Below are 24,505 nucleotides of genomic sequence, written 5' to 3'. Positions count from 1 at the left end.
GCAACCCAGAGAGGTCCGAAAAGATCCCAAGCGTATCCATAATAGCCAAAATTGATGGATGATATGCCTTGATGAATACCATAAGATCATCTGCAAAAATAAGGTGGAAAATAAGGAGAAGCTTACAACGAGGCATCAACTGAATTTTTTTTTCTGGGGAAAGATTTCTCAACATGATCGATAAAGGTTCCACAACCAAAGTAAAGAGATAAGGGAATAGATTCCTTAATTTCCCTGCATGGAAATCATAAGCCAAACTTCCGTTAACTACAACGGAGATTGTAGACTCCAAGCAAGCTTTCAGCCAACCTATAAATCTAAGGGGAAGCTTATACGAGCCATGACATAGTATAAATAGGACCGCGCGACAAATGAAGTCATAAGCCTTGTGCAAATCAATCTTCAAAACTCTGTCATATCTTGAGAGTCAATAGATTGTATTGTTCTTCCACTGGGGTAAGTCCTCTTTATACCGCCTATAAACTTGGCAAATCTAGCTGTTTATCATCAAAAGAGGCCACTTCTTATAGTTTGTATGTAATGATCAATAGTAAGCCTTATGGAGATCTATTTTTAGGATTGCTGAAGGATATGAATGTTTTCTATCAATGCCCCTCCCAATGTTGTGGAAGACCAATTTATTATCCAAGGCCTCTAATGAAAGCAAACTGATTATGGGATACAACACCCCCACCACCAATTGCGAACGATTTAGTAAGAATCTACCGATAAACTTGTAAATCAAGTTACACAAAGCAATGGGCCAATAATGAAAAAGGTATTTTTTTTTGGTAAATAGAAAATTTATTAAAACCCTAAGTAGAAACAAGCTCTAGAGAGGGCAATCCAAAGGGCACAACATGTAGCAAGAGCAAAGCTCAAACAAAGAAGTATCAAACCAAAGATGGTGCTATAAGAAGGCAACAACTAAAGCGAATTAAGAGCAGAGAGGGGGATTCTGAATTAGGAGATCCCACAAAGAAATTATAAATCTCTCTCTATCCCGACAAAGAGAAATAAGAGTGAGGGCCAATACTTAGAGTGGATAAAGCACATTTAGGATATTCTATGGGTGAATCTATGGGTATCGGCAGATAAAAATTCAAATAATAATTGAATTTCTACAATACTGGGAAATTTTATTTTCTAATATAGGAAACCTTCAAATTTTTATTTATTTTATTTTTAATATTTAGGTAATTTTTAGATGTGCTAAACTTGTGTTATTTAAATTTTGTTATTGATATTTACTATTATGATATTATCCCTTAAGATATTTGGACACGTAATCAAATAATCAATCAAATGATATTGAACACATTTCCCGTCTCTCTCGAAAGAAGGTTGTTTATTTTGGCAAAATAATGCTATTACAAAGTTTCTTTGGTAGTAATTATAGAGGGGGAGAGCATAATAATCTGAAACTAATAAATCAAAGGATTCAAAACAAATGTTCACTTCTGGACAACAGCTCCCTTCCTCGCTACATTTTCCGCTTTCTCAAGAAGCAAGTTAAATTGTGAGAGAACACATGGAGCACTTATTAAGGGCTTCTAGGTATTACGCAGTAACCAGTTATTATTATAATTTTCTTTTAGAGTTTTGTCCTTATTTTTATATGTTTGCTTCTTAAAAATCAGATGATAATAAAGATGCCAGTGGACCTATATTTCTTCACTAAAGAAGAAAATAAAATTTATTTATTTTATTACCTTTAAATACAGGAAAAATAGGTAATAATAAGAAAAGATAATATTCCAAAGAACAATTATTTCATAAGCATAATTAGAAAGGAGCCTAAGAAGTGGAAATTAATCCCTTCAATCCTATAAGCCTAAAACAGTAGGCGGTAATCATTAAGAAAAAACAGTAAGCGGTAAAACAGTAGGCGGTAAATATTTATGGGGATCTTATCAATAAATTTAGCACTAAATATGGTAAAAATCTCCTATTACATAAACAGACAATATCAGTGAACAAAGCATTGATATCCTCTTTAAGGTTAATTTCAATTGTAGTTGCAGTAAAGTGAGGGAAAGAGTGTTGCGAAAATAGTGACCATGGCGCTACCGCCTAAGTCCTCACAATTCTCTCTCTCAATGTTTCACTTGTTTACGGCTTAGCATGAGCACCAAAGTCCCTACAATTACCTCTCTCTCTCTCTCTCTCTCTCTCTCTCTCTCTCTCTCTCTCTCTCTCTCTCTCTCTCTCTCTCTCTCTCTCTCTCTCTCTCTCTCTCTCAATGTCTCACTTGTTTTCTACTTAGCATGTTGTTAGGGGAAAAATATATTCAGAGATGAAAGTTAAAATGGGTTATGCCTGGCTCTCTGCATGCCCCTCACACTGTTCTATCTAAATTTGAGATTGGCAGCGGGAGAGGCATGTAGGAAGCCAGGCATTTTCTCTCTTTCTCTCTCTCTCTTTTTCCTAATATATGTGTGTGTTACTCATTGGTTGGTGGTTAAAATGGTTTTGAAAATAGAAAAGGTGAAATATGTAGGTTGATGCATGTCTAAGAAGGAATTGTGTTTTTCGGGTGGTGTAGATGAACCAAGGGATATATTTTTCATGCATATTGTTTCATCTTTTTTCTCTCTCTTTTCTTTTAAATGTTAGGTTTTTGTGTATGGTTTCATGTTGTCCTTATCTTTTTCTTGTACCTAAAGAATTGATAAAGTTTTTCTTCATCAAGTGGTGAAATCCATCCTAAGGTTCATAAACCTCTATAGGGGTTGATACAGCCAAATTAACCTCTCAGTGGGGCTATGACACGTGTTGCCTCTGAGACACGTGTCCCCCGCCAGACAAAGGTTCCAAGAAACCACTCACGCTCAAGCACGCTCGATCACTCAGGCACGCTCAAAAAATCACGCGGGATCACGTCGTCTGCATGAGGGGAATATTCCCCCACAAGGACGGTCGTAGGGGAGAAGGACGGGGGAAAAGACAAGAAGGAAACCCTAGTCCGAAGAAGGATATAAGGAGGCCGAGAGGAAGGAAGAAGGTAAGCTCTGATACCCTCACCATTACTCCCTTATTGAACTGTGCGGCCGACCCTGACTTGAGCGTCGGAGGACTAACCCCGGACAAAGCTCCGGGCCTCCGTCGTCTGTGTTTGTGTAGGTTCGACCAGCGGGGTTTTTTGGCAGCAACAGATTGGCGCCGTCTGTGGGAACGACGGTAATGGTGGGGAGAACCTACAACCGAAAGAGGACAAGAGCGACGTCCAACATAGACATGGGGAAAGAACCTTCAGGGGAGCTTCCTCCCTCGGCGGAGATAGGACGAGAAAGGGGCCATGACGACCAGAAAGTGTCTGTCAGATACCAGCGTTCGGCTGGATATTCAGTACGTGAAGGCAGTGACCATCAGCCTCCTGCAACCCAAGAGTACGTGACGAGGCAGCAGTTCGAAGACCTCCAGGACAAATATAACCGGATGGCCGAGACTATGAGGGAGGTCTCCAAAGCTGTCTCTCGTAGGACCGGCGGAGCACCCCCAGGTCCCCACGTCCAGTTTGAGAGAGCTCGAGATGAAGACCGAAGCAGTACGGGATCGACAAGGGCCGATCGTGACCCTCGAAGCCGAGCGAGGGAGAGTCCCGAGCCCCAAAGTAGGACACGACGCGCCGCCAGAGACCCACATTGGGATCCGCACCAAAGAGACAGACAGAGGTCCGAGGACTCGGGATTAAAGAGGATGATCCTAGACCTGAAGGACGAGATCAGAAAGGTGGCAGAAAACCAGACGGGATACTGCGAGCCCGACCTCACCAATGACATGGCCTTAGCTGACGAGGTCATGAGGGACCCGCTCCCGATCGGCTTTCGTCTGCCCAAGTATGACACTTATGACTAGTCAGGGGACCCCGTCGATCACCTGGAAGGCTTTAAGGTCACCATGCAATTCCATTGGGTCTCGAAAAATATCATGTGTCGTGCCCTTCCATTGACGTTCAGAGGAGCTACGAGGCTGTGGTACAATCGACTGCCGACGAAGTCAATCCACAACTTCAGCAACCTGAGTTACTTCTTCGTGAAGGGATTCTCTAGTAGCCAGCCCCTCCAGAAGACTACGTTGAACCTAACCAACATCAAACAGCAAGAAGGGGAATCGCTGCGGAACTACATGAAGCGATTCCAGCAAGAAAAGATCACAATCAGAGGCCTAGACCCGAAGGAGGAGTTCATGGCCCTGTTAGGAGGCGTCAAGGACAAGGAGTTGAAGAGGTCCCTGGCGAAGCATACACCTAGGAACTTGACCGAGCTGAGGGCACGATGCGATAAGTACATCCAGATGGAAGAAACCCTCCAGGCCGATGAAGAAGCCGAAAGGAAGGCGGCGAGGAAGAGGCCCTCAAGGGTTGATGATAAACCCGTTGAAGAAGGAAAAAGACGAAAGTCCGAGCGCAGTCGGGCCCCCAGTCCACCAAGGAAGTTTGAGAAGTACGCATCCCTGAACCGAAGGCGAACAGAGGTGTTAATGCAGATAAAAGATTCCCCAGATGCCAGAGCCATGAAGTGGCCAAGAAAGATGGGGCGACACCCCGAGAGACGCAATGTGGACAGATATTGCCACTTCCACAGAGATCATGGCCATGATACCGAGGACTGTTGGCATCTCAAGGGGGAGATAGAAGGAATGATCAGAAGGGGATACCTAGGCAGATTTGTAGACCGGGAAAAAGAGGTGGCTCCAGATGGTAATGGCCGGAGGGATAACCGTCGGAGAGATGGCAGAGGTCGTTATGAGAGAAGGGGGCTCGCCCGCAGAGGCAATCAAGAACAGCGAAGGAACCAGACACCCGAGGAAGCTGAGCATCGCCCCCGAGAGGAGAATAAGAGCCCGACCAGAGTTATAGCGACCATCTGTGGAGGCCCAGCCGCTGGAGAGAGTTCAGTCTCTGCCAGGAAGGCGAAGGCCTACGCGAGGAGCGTACATGTGGCAGAATGGCCGAACAAGAAGGCGAAGACGAGGACGGTTATCTCCTTCCCAGATGATGATCTGGAAGGGGTACAGACCCCGCATAACGATGCCTTGGTTATCACCATGACCATAGCGGATTGCAAAGTGAAGAGGATCTTAGTGGATAACGGCAGTTCAGCTGATATCCTGTTCCTTGAAGCTTTCCGGAAGATGGGCCTAGACGAGGGAAAATTAAAGAAGGTCGAACACCCGCTGCAAGGATTCTCCGGCGTCCCGGTAAAGGTGGAAGGGTCGATTGAGTTGCCGGTAAGAGCTGACACCGGAGATCGCCAGGCGACGGTCATGATCAACTTCCTGGTGGTGAGCATTACATCGGCGTACAATGTCATACAAGGAAGGGTCGGGTTGAACCTATTAAAGGCTGTCGTCTCCACTCCCCATCTCAAAATGAAGTTCCCTACCAAGAATGGTGTCGGGGAGTGTCGGGGCGATCAGGAGACATCCCGGAGGTGTTACGCCACTACTCTATGGGGAAAAGAAAAGGCGGGCGAGGCGCTCCCGATAGAGGATTTACGCGACGATGCCAGTTATCAATGGGGGGAGCCGGCCGAAGATTTGGTGTAAGTTGAAGCTGAAGAAGGGGATGACACTCGACAATTTCAGATTGGGGCTACCATGCCAAGGTTGCAGCGGGAAAGACTCGTCTCATTCCTACGAAACAATGCTGACGTATTCGCTTGGTCGGCTTCGGACATGCCTGGGATAGATCGAGAGGTGATAGAACATCATCTGAATGTTAGCCCAATGAAGAAGCCGGTGCAGCAGAAGAAGAGGACGTTTGCCCCCGAAAGACAGAAGAAGATAGCCGAGGAAGTGGAGAAGCTACTGAAGGCCCGGTTTATCCACGAGATCCAGTACCCGGAGTGGATATCAAACTTGGTAATGGTCCCGAAGGCAAACGGGAAGTGGAGGATCTGCATCGACTTCACCGACCTGAATAAGGCCCGCCCGAAGGACGCATACCCTCTGCTGAAGATAGACCTCCTCATCGATGCCACGACGAGATACGAGGCGCTGAGTTTCATGGATGCATACTCGGGGTATAACCAAATCAAAATGTCCGAGGCCGATGTCCCGAAAACATCCTTCATAACCGAGGGTGGGTTGTACTGCTATGAGGTCATGCCTTTTGGACTAAAGAACGCAGGGGCCACCTATCAAAGGTTGGTGAATAAAATTTTCAAAGGGATGATCGGCAGAACCATGGAAGTATATGTGGACAATATGCTCGTAAAAATCCTGAAGGCGAAAAAACACATCAAAGACTTGGAAGAGGCGTTCCAGGTGCTGAGACGGTTCGACATGAAGCTGAACCCGGCAAAATGTGCATTCGGAGTAGACTCGAGGAAGTTCCTTGGCTTCATCGTCTCGGAGAGAGGAATTGAAGCCAACCCAGTCAAAATACAAACCATTCGGGACATGAGGTCACCCCAGAACGTAAAGTAAGTCCAGGAGCTGACGGGTCGGGTCGCCACCCTCGGAAGATTCATGTCTCGGTCTGCAGATAGATGCCTCCCCTTCTTCAAAGCGCTGAAAGGGACCAAAAAGTTCGAGTGGACGGAGGAGTGCGAAAAGTCTTTTGAACAATTGAAGGAATACTTGGCCACACCCCCGCTGCTGACGAAGCCGAACACCGGGGATGCCTTGCAGCTGTACCTTGCTGTATCGGCAGTTGCGGTAAGCACCGTACTGATGAAGGAGGAAGGAAGGCAACAACGGCCAATATACTACGTCAGCCGAACCCTTCTAGATGCCGAGACAAGATACAAAAAGGTGGAGAAAGTGGCATACGCCCTCGTGACAGAGGCAAGAAAGCTGAGACCATATTTTCAGTCACATACGGTATACGTACTCACCAACCAGCCCCTGAAGAAGATACTGCAGCAGCCGGATATGTCCGGTCGCCTGGTAAACTGGGCCATAGAGTTAGGCGAATTCGAAATCCAGTACAAGCCGAGAACCGCAATTAAAGCACAGGCCCTCGCAGACTTCATAGCAGAGACGACGATCCCCGATGACCCACAGGAATCTGCCGAGGAACGAGGAGATGAGGCTTGGACATTGTACGTGGATGGGGCTTCCAACAGCGATGGAGGCGGCGCAGGAATTGTGTTGGTAAACCCCGAGGGTTTCAAAGTAGAATACGCCCTACGGTTCGACTTCGTCGCCTCCAACAACGAAGCGGAATACGAAGCGGTAATAGCCGAAATTAATCTGGCTCGGGCTTTGATGGTGAAGGAACTGGTAGTGCATAGCGACTCCCAACTCATGGTGCGGCAAGTGAATGGTGAATACGAGGCCAAAGAGCAAAGGATGGCCGAATACTTGAACACGGTGCGAGACAGGTCAGCGGCTTTCAAGGAATTTGAGGTAAAGCAGGTGTCACGAGAAGAGAATGCTAGTGCAGACACACTATCACAGCTGGCCACCTCTGACTTCGCAGAACTTGGACGAGCGGTGTATTTCGAAGTATTACCACAACCAAGCAACGAAAAACCCCGCGATGTATTACCTGTAGGTGAAAACAGCCAAAGCTGGATGGACGCCATAAACAAAATACCTCAAAGAGGGAAAGCTCCCAGAGAATAGGGACGAAGCAAGAAAAACAAGAATGAGGTCAGCGCGCTTCTTCCTGAAGGACGACACGCTATACAAGATAGGGTTCACTTCGCCATACCTCAAGTGCCTGGATTCTTCTGACGGTGAGTATGCGCTTCGAGAAGTGCATGAAGGGATATGTGGCCAACACCTTGGAGCCCGGGCCCTGGCGCATAAAGTACTAAGGCAGGGCCTGTACTGGCTGACAATGAGGAAGGACGCAGAATCACTGGTCAGGAAATGTGTCAAGTGCCAGATGTTCGCCCCCGTGCCTAGGCTACATTCTACCGAGCTCTCGTCCTTATCTAGCCCAGTACCGTTCGCCATATGGGGGATGGACATCCTAGGCCCGTTCCCCCTGGCCACGAGACAAAGGAAGTTTGCCGTGGTGGCAGTCGACTACTTCACGAAGTGGGCGAAAGCCGAAGCCCTAGCGACGATAACCGAAAAGAACATAAGGGACTTCTTCCAAATGGCGGTAGTATACAGATTTGGAATCCCCTAGGTTGTGGTAACGGACAATGAAACTCAGTTTGCCAATCCAACCTTTGACGCGTTCTGTGAGACCCTCGGCATCAATCACAGGAAAACCTCCGTCGGGTATCCACCGACTAACGGGCAAACAGAAGTAACCAACCGTACGCTACTCCAAGGGATAAAAAAGAGGCTAGATGATGCCAAAGGACTATGGGCAGATGAGTTGCACCACATCCTCTGGGCTTACCGCACTACTGAGAGGTTAGCTACCGGAGAAACACCCTTCATGTTAACATACGGCACTGAAGCTGTACTCCCAATAGAAATAGGGGCCATTACCCATCAAATTCGGTACTACAACGAAGACAAAAACGACGAAGGGCTCCGGGCGAATCTAGACCTCTTGGCAGAAACCAGAGAGGCTTCACAAGAAAGGATTGCCACCTAACAGCAGAAGGTCGCGAGGCACTACAACACCAAAGTTTGGAAGAACGAGTTCAAGCAGGGCGACCTTGTCCTGAGAAGGGCGGAAGTGTCGGACCCAAGGCATCAAGGGAAGCTAGATCCAAACTGGGAAGGTCTTGACAGAGTCTCGAGGGTAATACGACTAGGGTCCTATCACCTAGAGACTACGGGGGGAGGAAGGGTACCCCGATCGTGGAACTCTCAGAATTTAAGAAAATTCCACCAGTAGTGAAGTGGCGGGTACGCACTCTTGTCGTTTGTAGTTTTTCTGTTTGTAGTTCTTTGCAATTATCACCCTTGTGCACCTTTAGGTTGTAATTCATCTTAAATTCCGGAAGATTTCATTCATGGATAATACGAGAGCTGGTTTACAACAATTGAGACATTCTCCAGGCTGATGACCTTTAACCCTGCTAAACGGATGACTGAAGGTCCACACCTCGGTCGAGGCACGAACAAGGTTGGGCTGACTTGGCCGAGTCCCCTTGCCGGTTGGGAGTTAGCCCAAAGCCGAACGGACCTAACCGAAGGTCACCGTCGACCTGAGACCTGACTCGGGGTTGAAGGAATTTACCAAAGGAGGAGACCCTTCGGCTGGAGCCGAGGGTACACACGGTAAAAATTTGCTTGGTGATTGTAGGGTCGGCCTCCGTCTGACTATCGAAGGGTCGGCCTTCGGCCAAGTCATAGATCCAAGCGCCTAACAGACCCTTCGGCTGGAGCCGAGGGTGCACACTTGGTAAAAATTTGCTTGGTGGTTGTAGGGTCGGCCTCCGTCTGACTATCGAAGGGTCGGCCTTCGGCCAAGTCATAGATCCAAGCGCCTAACAGACCCTTCGGCTGGAGCCGAGGGTGCACACTTGGTAAAAATTTGCTTGGTGATTGTAGGGTCGGCCTCCATCTGACTATCGAAGGGTCAGCCTTTGGCCAAGTCATAGATCCAAGCGCCTAACAGACCCTTCGGCTGGAGCCGAGGGTGCACACTTGGTAAAAATTTGCTTGGTGATTGTAGGGTCGGCCTCCGTCTGACTATCGAAGGGTCGGCCTTCGGCCAAGTCATAGATCCAAGCGCCTAACAAACCCTTCGGCTGGAGCCGAGGGTGAACACTTGGTAAAAATTGCTTGATGATTGTTGGGTCGACCTTCGTCTGACTATCGAAAGGTCGGCCTTCGGCCAAGTCTCGGGGCCATGCGCCTAAGAGGGTCAACTAGGGTCTCGGCTCTTTGCAGCTATCTACGAATTAAAGACAACATTACTAAAAGGGACAGGAGATGAAAAAATACTTATGCATTCATAAAGCCCGAAGGCAAGGATTACATTAAAAGCCCGAAGGCTAATTACATAAGGCATAATGCCCAAAGCTACAAGAAGCCCGAAAGCTAGTTACATAACAAAAGGGGGGGGGCGGTCTGAGCTGAGGCCCGAGGTGACCTCAGGGGGCGTCCGTCGGGTTCTCCACCTCGTCTTCGGTTGGGAGGGTCTCTTGATCCTAACCACCATGGCCGGGAGTCGGCGGGACTTCACGATGGAGTTGGACCTTGCCTTCCTCGCTGCAATCTCCGCCATCGGCATCGGCAACTTCGGTGGCTGATGGGGCCTCCTCCACGTCGTCGTCTTCGAAGATGAGGCCGCTGTCCTCGAAGGAAACCCCGGGGTAGCGCTCGAGGACCCAATCTCAGACCTTGGTAGCGCCCATTGTGTACCCCGGGGCAATGGCGTGCTTTATCTCCTCCCTGAAGCCCTTGGAGGACCGATACTCCTCGGGCCTCAGCTTCCTGAATGTGGGCTTTCACCTGCGACTTCAGCTCCGTGAGCTTCCGATCGCACTCTCGGCGCTCGAAGACAAGCTCCTTCTCCAAGTGCTCCACCTTCTCGAGGAGGAGGGAGCGCTCGTTCTCTAAGGACACCTTCTGCCTCTCAACGACCTCGAGCTCTCGGCACATAGCCTCGGCTCGAGCCGCCAGCTGACCCATCTGATTTACCCCTGCCATGTAGATGCATGCGGACGTGATCATGGCCGCCGTCCCTTGCTTCTTGGCCTCGGTGGCATTTCGGGGAAGACTCCCCTTCATCACCAACTCGCGAGCGACCCGTCCGACGGCCAGCGTGTCGTCCTCCTTCACTGACCATTGAGGGACGAACCCCACCTCGGCCCTCGTTGTCGCAACCCTCGGGCCTCGGGAGGCCGCGGCAGGGGAGGGGTCTTGAGCAGGCCCGTCTCGGCCCAGAGCTGAGAGGGCCTGGACCGCCTCGACACTCGGCCCTTTGACTCTCGGCCTCTTCTTCGGGGTCTCGGAGGACGGTCCCTTCTTCTCCTTCCTCTTCGGCCTCGGCTATTGTTGGGCGTCACGTGCCTTGGGCTCCTTGATCTGTGTCTGCCTTGCCGCGGCAGCTGCCTTAGCCTCGGCCCTAGTGACTTGCACTACAAGAAGAAGAAAACAATTAGCATGAAGAACCGACACTCGAAGGAAGCAGACGGGGGCTAGCCTAACTCACCCGGGCTAAGCCCGAACTTGAAGAGTATGGCATCGAACTTGAGGCAGTCGGCCTCGACTGGAGAACAACCTTCTTGCCGCCTCGCCATTGCCAACGACTCTGCGTCTGCCTCGAATAGGGCAGGGGCGGAGTTCACATCCCTAAGGTCCGGGATATCCCAGACCGTGCCGAAGGGCACCCCCTCGGTCGACTTCACAAAGAAAAACTTTTCCTCCCATCCGTGGATGGAAGTCGGGTAACCCTTCAGTAGCCGAAGGTCCTTTCGGGGGCAAAAATAATACCAACCCATAAGCCCCTTGCAGGCCTGAAGAAGAAAACAATTGATGAAGAGGGGAAGGGAGAGGGGCCTCTTGTGCCGTACGAAGAAGATGACGAAGCTCAACGCTTGTCGCCACCCGTTCGGCGTTAGCTGGGTCGAGCATACCCCATAGTGCCGAAACACTTTGGTGAGGAAGGGGTGGAGGGACAGCCGAAGACCGGCCTTGAAGGCCTCCTTGTACAAGCACAGCTCCTTGGAATTCCGATAACTGGCTCGGTCGGATGGTCTGGGCAGACGGAGCTCGAAAGCATCCGAAACACCGAAGGAGGCCCTCAGCTCCTCCAGTTCTGGTTCGTCCATCGTAGAGACGATGTTGAGAGCCTCCACTTCTAAGGGCTCATGGGTCTGGGCTCAGGAATCGAGCACCCTCTCCCTGAACCCCTCGCCGTTGGAGCCACCCCTGGACCCCGACGGTGAAGCCGTGGACAATGAGTCGTGGGAGGAGGGAGAGTCGGTGGAATCCAAGGACATCCCTCAGACTTCCCCTGGACTCCTATGCCTACGTATCGGCCTTGACCTCTCGCAGGACGATGGGCTGTAGCCCGACGAGGAAGACATCACTTACTTGTGGGTGTTGCTAAACTAAGGGAAGTAGGATGAAGGCGAAGGTTCAAAAGGGACACCGAGGCCGAAGGTGAGCTCTCTGAAGGGAAAAGAAAGGTGCCCCACAAATGGCCCCCCACACTATATAGATGGGGGGAAGGGCGGTTCGACTACCCGAGCATTAATGGCATTGCCACATCAGGATACGAAGCCTTGAGGTTTGCGCCCGAACGGACCTAACAGAAGGTCTCCCCCTCGGTTGGGAGTCCGGCCAAAGCCGAACAGACCTGACCGAGGGTCCCCCCTCGGTTGGGAGTCCGGCCAAAGCCGAACAGACCTGACCGAGGGTCCCCCTCTCGGTTGGGAGTTCGGCCAAAGCCGAACAGACCTGATCGAAGGTCCCCCTTTCGGTTGGGAGTTCAGCCAAAGCCGAACAGACCTGACCGAAGGTCACCCCTTCGGTTGGGAGTTCGGCCAAAGCCGAACAGACCTGATCGAAGATCCCCCCTCGGTTGGGAGTTCGGCCAAAGCCAAACAGACCTGACCGAGGGTCCCCCTCTCGGTTGGGAGTTCGACCAAAGCCAAACAGACCTGACCGAAGGTCCCCCTCTGTTGGAAGTTCGGCCAAAGCCAAATGGACCTGACCGAGGGTCCCCCTCTAGGTTGGGAGTTCGTCCAAAGCCGAACGGACCTGACCGAGGGTCCCCCTTTCGGTTGGGAGTTTTGCCAAAGCCGAATGGGCCTGACAGAAGGTCACCCCCTCGGTTGGGAGTTCAACCAAAGCTGAACAGACCTGACCGAGGGTCCCCCTCTCGGTTGGGAGTTCGGCCAAAGCCGAACAGACCTGACCGAAGGTCACCCCTTCGGTTGGGAGTTCGGCCAAAGCCAAACAGACCTGACCGAAGGTCCCCCTTTTGGTTGGGAGTTCGGCCAAAGCCAAACAGACCTGACCGAAGGTCCCCCTTTTGGTTGGGAGTTCGGCCAAAGCCGAACAGACATAACCAAAGGTCCCCCTTTCGGTTGGGAGTTCGGCCAAAGCCGAACAGACCTGACCGAAGGTCACCCCTTTGGTTGGGAGTGCGGCCAAAGCCGAACAGACCTGACTGAAGGTCCCCCTTTTGGTTGGGAGTTCGGCCAAAGCCGAACGGACCTGACCGAAGGTCACCCCCTCGGTTGGAGTTCGGCCAAAGCCGAACAGACCTGACCGAAGGTCCCCTTTTCAGTTGGGAGTTCGGCCAAAGCCGAACAGGCCTGATCGAAGGTCACCCCCTCGGTTGGGAGTCCGGCCAAAGCCGAGCGGACTTGACCGAGGGTCCCCCTTTCGGTTGGGAGTTCGACCAAGGCCGAACGGACCTGACCAAAGGTCCTCACCTCGGCAGGGGGCTCGGTGTAGGGCCTATCCGAATCGACCGAAGGTCTTTCCCTCGGTCGACCCCAAGCCTCGGTCGCTAGTAGGAGCAAGTCAATAAAAAAGAAGAAGAAGAAGAAGCGGTGATTGAGAAGATGTTGGTTACTCCCACAGGAAGAAGCTCCTAGTGGGAGTAAGGGGGCTCTTGATACAGCCAAATTAACCTTTCAGTGGGGCTATGACACGTGTCGCCTCTGAGACACATGTCCCCCGCCAGACAAAGGTTCCAAGAAACCACTCACGCTCAAGCACGCTCGATCACTCAGGCACGCTCAAAAAATCACGTGGGATCACGTCGTCTGCATGAGGAAAATATTCCCCCACAAGGATGGTCGTAGGGGAGAAGGATGGGGGAAAAGACAAGAAGGAAACCCTAGTCCGAAGAAGGATATAAGGAGGCCGAGAGGAAGGAAGAAGGTAAGCTCTGATACCCTCACCATTACTCCCTTATTGAACTGTGCGGCCGACCCTGACTTGAGCGTCGGAGGACTAACCCCGGACAAAGCTCCGGGCCTTCGTCGTCTGTGTTTGTGTAGGTTCGACTAGCGGGGTTTTTTGACAGTAACAGGGATTTTACCAAAAACCCCCCTCATGATGACCATGTGTGCATTTAAAGCACACATGGTGGCTGCATTTGGAAAACATGGTTTACAATTTTGATTGGATTCAATGCACAAGATTTCAAGAGAGAAAATGCTCACGTTATATTATGTCAATCTCAGCTATAACTATGTACTTCATATGGTTGGTTCGGAATAGGAGTGTTATCAAAATCAAAATGTCTCTCCCACTGCTCTCATGCACATTATCTTTTAGATGTCTTTGTTCCACATCGCTAATGTGTTTCTCCGTCGACTCAAAATAATTTGTCTTTGTCAAGGTTTCAAGCACCACAGTTTGTGGTAGCCCAATTATTATTTGCGATGGTTGCTTTGATCTAACTGTACTGCTGGTTGGCTTGCTGTTTGTTTATTTAGATCCCAAATTTAGTTTTTCTCTATGATTAATGGTTTTGTAGGAAACTTATTGGAATCAAAGGCCAAGAGTATGGTAGCTACAAGATTTACGCCAGACAATGGCAAAAGGAATTCAAAGACTTAGAAGTTTTGACTGAAAGTTAGAATCTGGCACAGTGGCAATCACAAGGGAAGAATGATGGGTCGCCATGGGAATAATATCAAATCTTATTTTCATAGGGAGTTATGAATTTTCCTCTAAATTAATTGTATTTTTTTTTTGTTTAGCTGAGTTGTCATCTCTAATCAAGAACAATGTGACTGATTTCATATTCGCATAGTTTTTTGAGTTTTGTTTCTTTTTAAAAAATAAATGTTCTTTTCATAAACGACTCTTTCCAAATCTCATTGTCCAGGGGCCTTAAAACTATGTAATGGTTACCAAAAAAAAAAAAGAAGATCAAGAACAATGTAACTGATTTCATATTCGCATAGTTTTTTGAGTTTGTTTCTTTTAAAAAAATAAATGTTCTTTTATAAACGACTCTTTCCAAATCTCATTGTCCAGAGGCTTTAGAACTATGTAATGGTTACCCCCACCACATGCACCACCCCACCCACCCCCAAAAAAAAAAAAAAAAAATGTAACGTTGCTTAATAATGATGGTTTAATGATTTAATCCATTAACATACAGAGAGCGGTTCAGATTCACGTATGAGAATGTATGAGAACGGTTCTGATCCATGGATATAGAATCAATATTCTCTCTTTTCATTTTATAGATTTTATATTCACAGATCAAGAGTGTACGGAAACATTCTCATACATGAACTTGATCAATTCACTAACATACACTCCTGATCTGTAGATTCAAAATTTATTAAAGGAAAAAAGAAAAAGTAAATTCTAAATTTAGGAACCCAAAACATATAAGATTGTTTTTCATACGTGAATTTGATCCGCTCTCTTGTATGTATGGAATGTGAAGTGCATTGTTTGAGAACTCTTTATATGAATGGGATTGATCAAAGTCAATACTCATCCGGGGCTAATCTGAATCATCCTGACTGAATCAAACAGAAATACTCATTGATTTTATATTTAAAATAATTTTTTTTTACCGTTTGAGCTCTATCTCCATTGATATAGTATCAATCAAGAATCGAGATCGGTTAAGGTCAATAGCAACCGATCCGATCCGTTTCCTGTGGACTATAAAGAAACACGCTCTTAAACAAGGGCCGTGCAACTACCCCAAAATTATTAAGCGACATTAGTAATGATAAGGTGGAATCTTAGGGGTTTCTTAGTAAATTCACAAGGGTCAAACAAAGACCTAAGTACCGTAATGCCCTTGTCAATGCTCTCCTCCTGATACATGTCTCAATTGTCACTTTTCCATTGGTGGTAGAGAAGTTTCTCCTTCAACCGACGTACCACCAGATTATTTCTCAAGTAGATGTGGTTGCAGTGAGCAATGCCAAGGAGAAGCCAAGATAACAGAGAGCTTTTGAGAACCATGAAATGCAATTCTTCAAGTTTGAGCTCTTCTGATTTGTTTGTATCCACCAGACCCAAAAAAAATCCTTCAAATCCCTTTCTTAAGTCTTGTCCACCAAAGCAGACAAAGCTGTTGTTGTCAATTCGTTATAGTAATCAAACCCATTCGTCTTTGTTACAGAGCTTAGCCATTTCTGCGACAATTCGAGGACTGGAAGAGAATATGAGAAGTGTTGTTAGAAAAGTTGCTGTTGTGGGCAGTGGAAGTAAGTATTCTGCTCTGAATCTTTTAAGGTTATCTTCAATTTTACGTTATCAATTATGTGATCTGTTGATTAATGTTGAAATGGGTTTGGTTTAGTTTCAGGCGCTGTTTGTGCCTCTGCCTTGGCAAGGAATGGGGTGGCTGTCACTGTGTTCGATTCTGGAAGAGGACCTGGTGGCAGAATGTCCCAGAGGAGGTAAATTTTAGCTTTTTTCCCCCCATGAGTTTCCTGTAATTATTCTTCAGTCGAAGACTAATGAATTTGATAAATTACTCCTTGTTTGTTAGGGGGAAAAAATTCAAAATGTGACTATTGGAGTTGACAATTTATACCAAGTCTCCATATGCTTTTGATTGTGTTTTTAATTTAGATGGGTATTGTTTGATTTTTTTTTTTTTTTTAATTTAAAAAAAATTATTTATCCTGCCAACCCCTACCCCAACATTCTCTAATATCTCTATGGTAATGAAGAACTTATGACTGCATTAATGAAAATTCAGATTATGCGTTCTACAGGGTGGAATAGGAGAGTTTTCTGGTGGTCTATTTGAACATAAATAAGCAAAGTGTGTTCCTTTATTTACGTTAAAAGACCTTCAGACTATACAGTAATCAAGTAATCAATTTGGCCTCTTCTATTTCTTAGAAGTAAATTGATCCTTCCCTTTTTCTATAATTAATTCAATCTTCTTCTTCGGAATACAAATGTTGGAGAATTCGATTTATATTTGGTTGAGCCACTGAGCATGGATAAGAATGATGGGCATTTCACATACTTGAAATCTCCATCGAGTTGGTGGATGTTTTGATTCATGTGAACGATGAAGTTGCCTATCAATATCGGACCCCAAAATGCCATCTAAAACTAAGCATAATTCAAACTATCCTAAAATCATGGTAATTGAACATCTTTAATTCAATCTTTCTCTTAGTGCTTTTAAGAAGCCTAGAAGTAGATTCGAAATTTACTTTACTACTGTCTTAAACCTTTTTCTCTTCTTCTATCAATCTTTTCTTTTACCCCAAAAAAAAAAAAAAAAAAAATCATAGTCTTTTCTAAATAGACTTACATTTATCTCTTAGCATCATTTTGAACTGAAAGTTTCGTTAATTTTGTTTGTTATTAATCATTGTATCAAGTTGAAGTGCTAATGCCTCTACCTTTCATGTAGGGAAATTAGTGAAGATGGGACAGAGCTCTTCTTTGACCATGGTGCTCCATTCTTTACTGTCAATGATAATGACGTTATGGGTCTTGTTCATGAGTGGGAAGCGAGAGGCCTAGTTGCAGAGTGGAAAGAGAGATTTGGTTCTTTTGATTGTATCTCTGCCAAATTTGACTTTGAAAAGGTTTACATTAATACATTTTTGTTTTAATTATTATTAAGAATTGTTGATCTAAAATTAAGCGTTATCATTGATTTCATTAAATTTTCCCTCTTGTTGATGCATATGTTTGGAGAATATCACTGATTGTATGATCATGACCCTTCGCGGTTTGGAAGTTGTGCTACCTAACAGTAGACCATTAACTTAGTTTTTATTGTGCCTGCTCAGTTTCCTAGTTTAAGACCTTCATAAAATATCTAACTGTTGCTTGACATATTGATTTGGTCTTTTTTTCTTTCACCTACTTTGATAAGTGTCTCTTCCCCCCACCCCCACCCCCACCCCCCTGGCGTCGGGGCGTACGCATCATGAATCTCCTGGTTCTAGCATCCTTGAGACATACATATACGAAAGTTATGACTTTTACTATGTTCATAGTTAATTCTGATTTACAGGAGCCTGTAAATCCATTCCATAGGTAGCACATCAAGAATTGTGCTGGGGACCCAAAGGCTTTGAGCTGGACCTTCCATTGAGTGATATATACAGTTATTCACTATTATGTTTTCATGTGCCAGGCAACTCATATTTTGGCCTTCTATTTGTAGGGACTAATTAGCCTGATTTAGTAATTTTTTTTTTTTTTTTTTTTTTTCTCTGTTAGATTGATATGCTCTTATTTGGTAGATGTGGGGCGCCATATTTGCATTTGAAAAACGTATGAGCAGATACGATATGGTAGATGTGCCGCGCCATATTTGCATTTGAAAAACGTATGAGCAGATACGATATGCATACGGCTAACCTAGAATGTTTCTCATATATGCGAATTTCATTTTCTACCTATTAGGTGATACTGAATTGTATATAGGTCTCTTGTAGGAAGGTTCAAGTAAGAAATATGTTGGTGTTCCAGGCATGAATTCTATTTGTAGAGCAATGTGCCATGAACCTGGTATGCATTGTTTTCACTTTCTTGTAGAGTTATTAGAGAATAGAATTCCAACCTATAAAATGTTTCATATGTCACTTAAAGTTTTTCTTTAGGAGTGGACACTAAATTTGGAGTAACTGTTGGGAGGTTGGAGTGGTTGGAGAATAAGAATTCATGGTTATTGACTGGCTTGGATGGTCAAATTCTGGGCTACTTTGATGGTGTGGTGACATCAGATAAGAACACAGTTTCTCCAAGGTTTACTCATGTAACAGGACGACCGCCACCATTAGGTAATGCTTATTTTGTAAATGCATAGAAATGTCTTTTACATTTTCTGCTGATTTTATTATCTATTTGACTAGGTGTACCTGAGATTGTTCTTTTATGAGGCAGTATTTGATAAGAAGGTCCATTTTAGAACTCCTACTCCCTCCATTTGTTGTTGACTTTCTCAGCTGGTGGGCCATCTCAGTGGTTAGAAGTCCGGACTCTTAAATTGGTGTACCATCGCAAAACTTGAAAAACCTCAAAACTTTTTGCGAGCAAATGTTGGCTCCTGTTCGATAAATAACATTCTAAAATTGATCAATTACAGTCTGAAATAAATGCATCATACTCTGTAGATTTGATTCTGATCATTTGCATCTTCGAGCCAGATCAAATTATAAGTGGCATGGTGTGTTCTCCTAAAGAAGAGATGTGTGAATGGACATGGATCACTTTATAGATTTGAGCTACCTAGTTTCCACTGTCAGTTGTGCACTCATACTGCTAGTGTAAATGAACAATTCTCATTGACTCTGCTAGACCAGTCTGACCTAGTAAACAGAAAGTTTTTAATTTGTTATTGACTACTTATTGATTCTTTCTGTTAAGTGCACAACCTGTACAATGTAGCATCATATTAACACCATGGTTTTGGCCTTTTCAGACATGATTTTGGTTCCAGAGTTAGCACAAAAGTTGAAAGAAGTTCCTGTTCATCCATGTTTTGCTCTCATGTTGGCATTCTCTGAACCCTTGTCTTCTGTAAGATATTCATCGTGAATTGTTAAGCCTGAATTAAGTTTGCCCTTTGTGGTGCATGTGACAAATTAAAAATGGAAGCACCATTCAGTAGTTCTTTGGAGTGACCTTGATTGTACAACTGAATTGACCTTACCGTTTAAGTTGTCATGTGGCACACTTGTTAAGTTGGTAGAGTCGGGGAATTTCATATGACAGACATTGTATCAAAACCTGCATTAGAATTTTAAAGAATTACTGACTAGCATTCAATTAAAAAAATAATAAGAAGAAAAAGTCTCGACTTCCACAGTTTTCATGGATTTGCCAATGAAAAGTAAATGAGTGTCCTAATCTTTGAAAAAGGAGAAAACTATAGCATGTGATTCTTTTTATGTTTCTGATCTGATTTTCTTATTCTCAATCTTGATCGTTGATTGATGCAGTTAGGCGTAGGACTAATTGGGGAGTTATGTAATTACATTTTATTTATTTGTCTTTACTTTTTTAGAGTCATTTATAGCAAGTAGAGTTTGAGTCCATCTTTATTTCTGTTTTAGAGTTAGATTTAACTTCTAATTTCACTTTCAGAATAGGAATAAGATTCTTTGTTTAATTCTATGAAATAGTTTATAACCCAATGATTTGGGATGGATTTTGGAAAAAAATTGAATTAATTTTTTCTGTTTAACACAGCCAAGAGCTGTAGTGCACACCTCTCATCTACTCTTCTAAATCTTCTTCCATTTTTTTCTCTCCCCACATCTGTCCTACCACTTGTGTTCGATGAACCTTCCCTGCTATACCCTGTTTCCAGACTCTGACCAACCATATCTGAATCAACTCCAACCATCCTTCATGGTTTTACCTGAAGTTAGGAGCAAAGTTCCTACTCCTTAGGGCAACTTACCCATCTTCAGTTTCAGACCGAAATACAGAAGGGACTATGGGATCGAAGCTGTTGGTTTCACTAGTCCACCAGAACCAGTTGCAAAACAAGCTCGACTGGAATTTTGTGTTTTTTCCTGGGCTGTGTCGCTTGCATTCAAGAGGGATGTGGGTTGCTAGCCATTACCCAAAGTTTCAGCTGAATCAGTAATCACAAGAGAGATGTTTTCATTCGAAGTAGACCTGATTTGACCGTTGGCTTGGTTCTAAGGAGAGGTAGAAGAAGACTACTACTCATATTTGCAAGAAAGGTTGACTTTCTTGGTTATTGCATAACCCCCTCTAGCCCTGATTTCTAAAGTAACTCACTCTATTGTTAAGATTTCATTTCAGAAAAGCCCTTTATTCATGGTTTGTTTCTGTTATTTCCTTTCTCATATAAGTTTCCAGATTTTCCATTTTTTAAACAATTATTTCTAATTGAATCCTGATATTGTTTCCCTCTTCCAAAAAAGGTCCCAAATTGTTCCTTTTATTTATGAAATTGCAGCCGCTCCTTTTATCATTAAGTTATTTGTTATCTGCAGGCATATAGCAATCCAATTTGAACTTATGTACTCTAATATGCTTTTCTTTATACCCACCCATTCTTGTTTTTTACTAGCTTAAGTGCTGAAAATCAATAATTTTATTTACTTATTTAATTATTATTTTCTTGGTATTTTTCCCCCTGGGTGGGAAATGAGTTTCTTTCCTATTGTTCAGGTACCTGTAAAAGGATTCTCATTCAAGAACTCTGATGTGTTAAGCTGGGCTCACTGTGACAGCAGCAAGCCAGGGCGTCCTGAAATGAGGTACATGCAAATTGCAATTGGTGGTGCCCAATTGATTGGATTTGTGTGCCATCATTTAGTGTCTTTGCAAATTACTTTAGATGAGGAGAAAGATCATGTTTTCCTGCTTCTGTTGTTTTGGTATTTGAAATTGCCACATTGGTTGCAGTGAGTGTTGGGTGTTGCATTCAACATTTGAGTATGCAAAGGGTGTCATTTCCCAGACTGGTCTTCAAAAGCCTTCAAATGCAACATTGACTAAGGTGGCTGAAGAATTATTCCAAGAATTTCGAAGCTCTGGACTTCATATTCCTGATCCATTCTTTGTCAAAGCTCACAGGTGGTCAGTATTTCAAGCATCCATCCATTGTTTATCAACATGGCTCCATATTTTTCAATGGAAAAATATTTATTGGAAATCTACTTTTAGTCATGAAAACAATATTTTATTCCTTTGCAAAATTTCCTTTTTCTTTTTTAATTGTACATTGACAAGGAAGCAAATTTGGGCATGGTTGATCGAGGAAAGGATCAGGCTTTATGATGAAGCCTAAATTCTAAGATGCAAATCAGACCCCCCACCCACCTTCCCCACCCCCCCGCCCCCCCCCCCCCCCACAATTACATTACAGTACCAGGCAGCTCAAAGCGTTGGAGGGGTACCTAGGAACCAAGGCGCTAACCTATGTGTCGCTTAGGTGCCTTAAGTGTACAGTATAATTTTGATGTAAGCTAACCTAGGTGTCGCTTATGTTATGTAACAATGATAATTTTATAGGAAAAGGTTCTCTGAACCTAAGGCATATACTGCACCTTTCACATCCTCATTTTTTTTTTTTATTGTTTTTTATCTGTTCTTGAATAAATGAATTAACATTATTCATGTATGTAGGTGTGGGGAACACCTTAGGTTCAGAGAAAATTTCCCTTGATTTTATATAATTATGCTTATATACAAGACATAAGCCTTAATGATGTAATACGATATAATAATGCTAGTAATGACCTAATATGAGAAAAACAGCAGATACTAAATAAAGCATATGATATAATATAAGCATATTCATAAATAAAGCAAAGAAAACATAAATAAACGTTAACTCACGAAGTGTCAATAAGGCGTGTTGTCGCCTTGGATCCAAGAAAGAGCATGGGTGCTTAAGCGACGACTTGACAACTATGGTTATATTTAGTACCTAAACAATTCCTCGTCAAATATTATGCATTGAAACAAATATAGCCCAAGGGGTTAGCCTGTTTTTCTTGGATGGTTGTGTCACAAAGATAATCCTCACGTGGAAATGTGTTGTGGATTCATGTAGCTGAGTTTGGTGCCAATGTTTTGATAACTGAACCGGCTAGTGGACTATTAAAGCCACGTAGTGCGTTGTTGATTGGGATTTGGACACCCTTTCAAAATTTATGGAATTAGAATTTAAGACCTTAGTTCTAAGGCCAATATCCTTACAGGCATCACTATGATAATGTGCGGCATATGTTGGAGCTCTTATGACAGTGAAATGCTCCTGTATGCATTAGACTGTTCTAGCTTAGCATCCAATGGCTATTTAAACACAGAAGTAGCAAGAGGCGTTGGGTTTGGAAATGTGTTTTGTTCTTTTTTATTTAAGTAGTTGTTTAGTTCTCCAAAGTAGTGGTTCAAGTCTTGTATTTTGGTCCTAGTTAGGGCATAAAATATGTCAAAGTACATACAGATCCAGCTCGTGGTCTGATTCTCACTGGCAGATCTGGGCCCACTTCAGGTTGGGTCCAGTTCAGGTTGGATTCATGATGGAAAGAATCTGTTTCATACAGGATCCATATGGATCCTGTATGAGTTGGGTTGGGGTTGGATCTGGATATTTATGCTTAAACTAGGGTTCTTATATATGGCAGATGCATTGGCCCAACCTGTATTGGATACCAATCTGGTTCTTAATTTTACATAGATCTACACAGCTCAACCTCAGATCCAGACTCACTTTTCAAGTTTAAAATGCTGACATCCAAACTCACTCAAAATGGATTCATGTATGAAACATTCTTGCATCTGATCTTGCTCCTTTCTATGCCCTAGTCCTTCTGGTTGTTGGGTTATAACAGGGGTTGTTGGGTCATTTTATTTTGATAGTAGTTAGAATAGGATTCTAGTCTGACGGAAAATTTACATGTTTGTAAGGCTTACCGCACTCCCAACTAAATGAGAGTGCTCCACTGGAGGATACTTCTTCTTTTTCCAGGCCCTATCACTAAAAGTGGTGACCTCACTTGGGAATGACGAATGTAGTAGTCAAGGGAGAGGAAAAAAAGTACATAGGGGAAAACCCCTCTTTAAATTTCCCCTGATTCTATTTCTTTTGGGCTTTGAGGGCTTTCTTGCAATATCAATAACTTGATGGGGTGGGTTAGAGTTTGTATTGTTGGCTATTGTTGGCTCTTAATTTGCTCCGGAGATTTCGTTTAGCTGTTTTCAGGTTCCTATGTGAGTGAGCAGCACAAGGCTGGTGCCCTTTGTGTGCCTTATTCAGTTCTCCTTGATCCTCTGGACTTGAATCCTTTTTACTTTAATTGTCTCTTTAAATAAATTTGTTGGTGGTCAATAAATTTTTTTTTGGTTGAGTCAAAAAATATGAACATCATATTCTGGGACTTGTATTGAATATATTTACGTATCATATTTGTTAAAAACAGTTTTTATGAGGAAGTCCATAGAACAGAATCAAACATTGAATGAAAATTTTCAGCAACTTGTCTTTATTCTTCATCCAGATGCTTAGATGCATTACCTCTCTCTCTCTCTCTCCTCCCTGGGTGGGTGTGTCCATGTCTATCTCTGCCTGTTGAACTCTTATTAGCAATCCACTGCTGCTATTATTAGGATTGCCACACTTTAGCTGTCTACTATGAATTCCTTCTCCCATGCTCCACTCCCAACACAAACAGAGCCAGTTCCAATTTGTCAAGAAATATCTTAAAACATTTTTTGCTTGAAAAAAAGCTGCATATTATATTTGATAGGTATTGACATCCTTCCACTGTGTAAATATGTACAGGGGTAGTGCCTTTCCAGCTGCAGTCATAGCTGCAGAACAGAAGTGCCTTTGGGATGAGGGAAAGAGGCTGGCTATCTGTGGAGATTTTTGTGCTGGTCCAAATGTAGAAGGTGCTGTTCTTAGTGGCATGAGAGCATCTGTAAAACTACTAGAGATGTTCAGCTGCATGTGATACCAATGGATCATCACTAATACATTAGAGGAATCTCCATACATTCTGGCATTTGGCGTAGGGGTGTTTTGGCAATGACCTGCTGGGTTAGTGATGGAGTTTTTGGATTAATTCATGAAGTGGCACCTGTGCTGACTCTGGAGGAAAAAACAGATGCTCCTCATCGACTTAATCTCCTTCTGAATTTGTTTTGGCCTAATTTTATATTGCAATTCAGGCTTCTATCTGAAACTTAAATCCTGCATATTCTTTTATTCTTTTTTTTTTTTTTT

At 44.5% G+C, this 24,505-nt stretch overlaps 1 protein-coding gene across 7 annotated transcripts; it reads left to right on the top strand.

Annotated features, from left to right (window-relative positions):
• Window positions 1-2,001: 2,001 nt before the first annotated feature.
• Window positions 2,002-24,470, top strand: LOC122069269 (renalase). 7 transcript variants are annotated; one of them, XM_042633238.1, is made up of 11 exons: window positions 2,002-2,136; window positions 14,312-14,492; window positions 15,662-16,016; window positions 16,112-16,211; window positions 17,189-17,366; window positions 18,228-18,300; window positions 18,393-18,572; window positions 19,214-19,311; window positions 20,941-21,029; window positions 21,178-21,351; window positions 24,062-24,470. In XM_042633238.1, the coding sequence occupies exons 3-11, from the start codon at window positions 15,728-15,730 to the stop codon at window positions 24,231-24,233; spliced, it is 1,353 nt and encodes a 450-aa protein (XP_042489172.1). In that variant the 5' UTR covers window positions 2,002-2,136; window positions 14,312-14,492; window positions 15,662-15,727; the 3' UTR covers window positions 24,234-24,470. The 7 variants fall into 7 exon arrangements, with proteins under 7 accessions (XP_042489172.1, XP_042489176.1, XP_042489175.1 ...); XM_042633242.1 differs by lacking the exon at window positions 2,002-2,136 and having other exon boundaries at window positions 13,866-14,492; window positions 15,662-15,811; window positions 15,932-16,016; XM_042633241.1 differs by lacking the exon at window positions 2,002-2,136 and having other exon boundaries at window positions 13,866-14,492; window positions 21,178-21,348.
• Window positions 24,471-24,505: the final 35 nt, after the last annotated feature.

This window comes from Macadamia integrifolia, unplaced genomic scaffold (genome assembly GCF_013358625.1).
Source record: "Macadamia integrifolia cultivar HAES 741 unplaced genomic scaffold, SCU_Mint_v3 scaffold566, whole genome shotgun sequence".
NCBI classification, from domain to species: Eukaryota; Viridiplantae; Streptophyta; class Magnoliopsida; order Proteales; family Proteaceae; genus Macadamia; species Macadamia integrifolia.
Note: the sequence above shows the minus strand (reverse complement) of the source record. Positions and strands in the feature narration are given on the sequence as shown.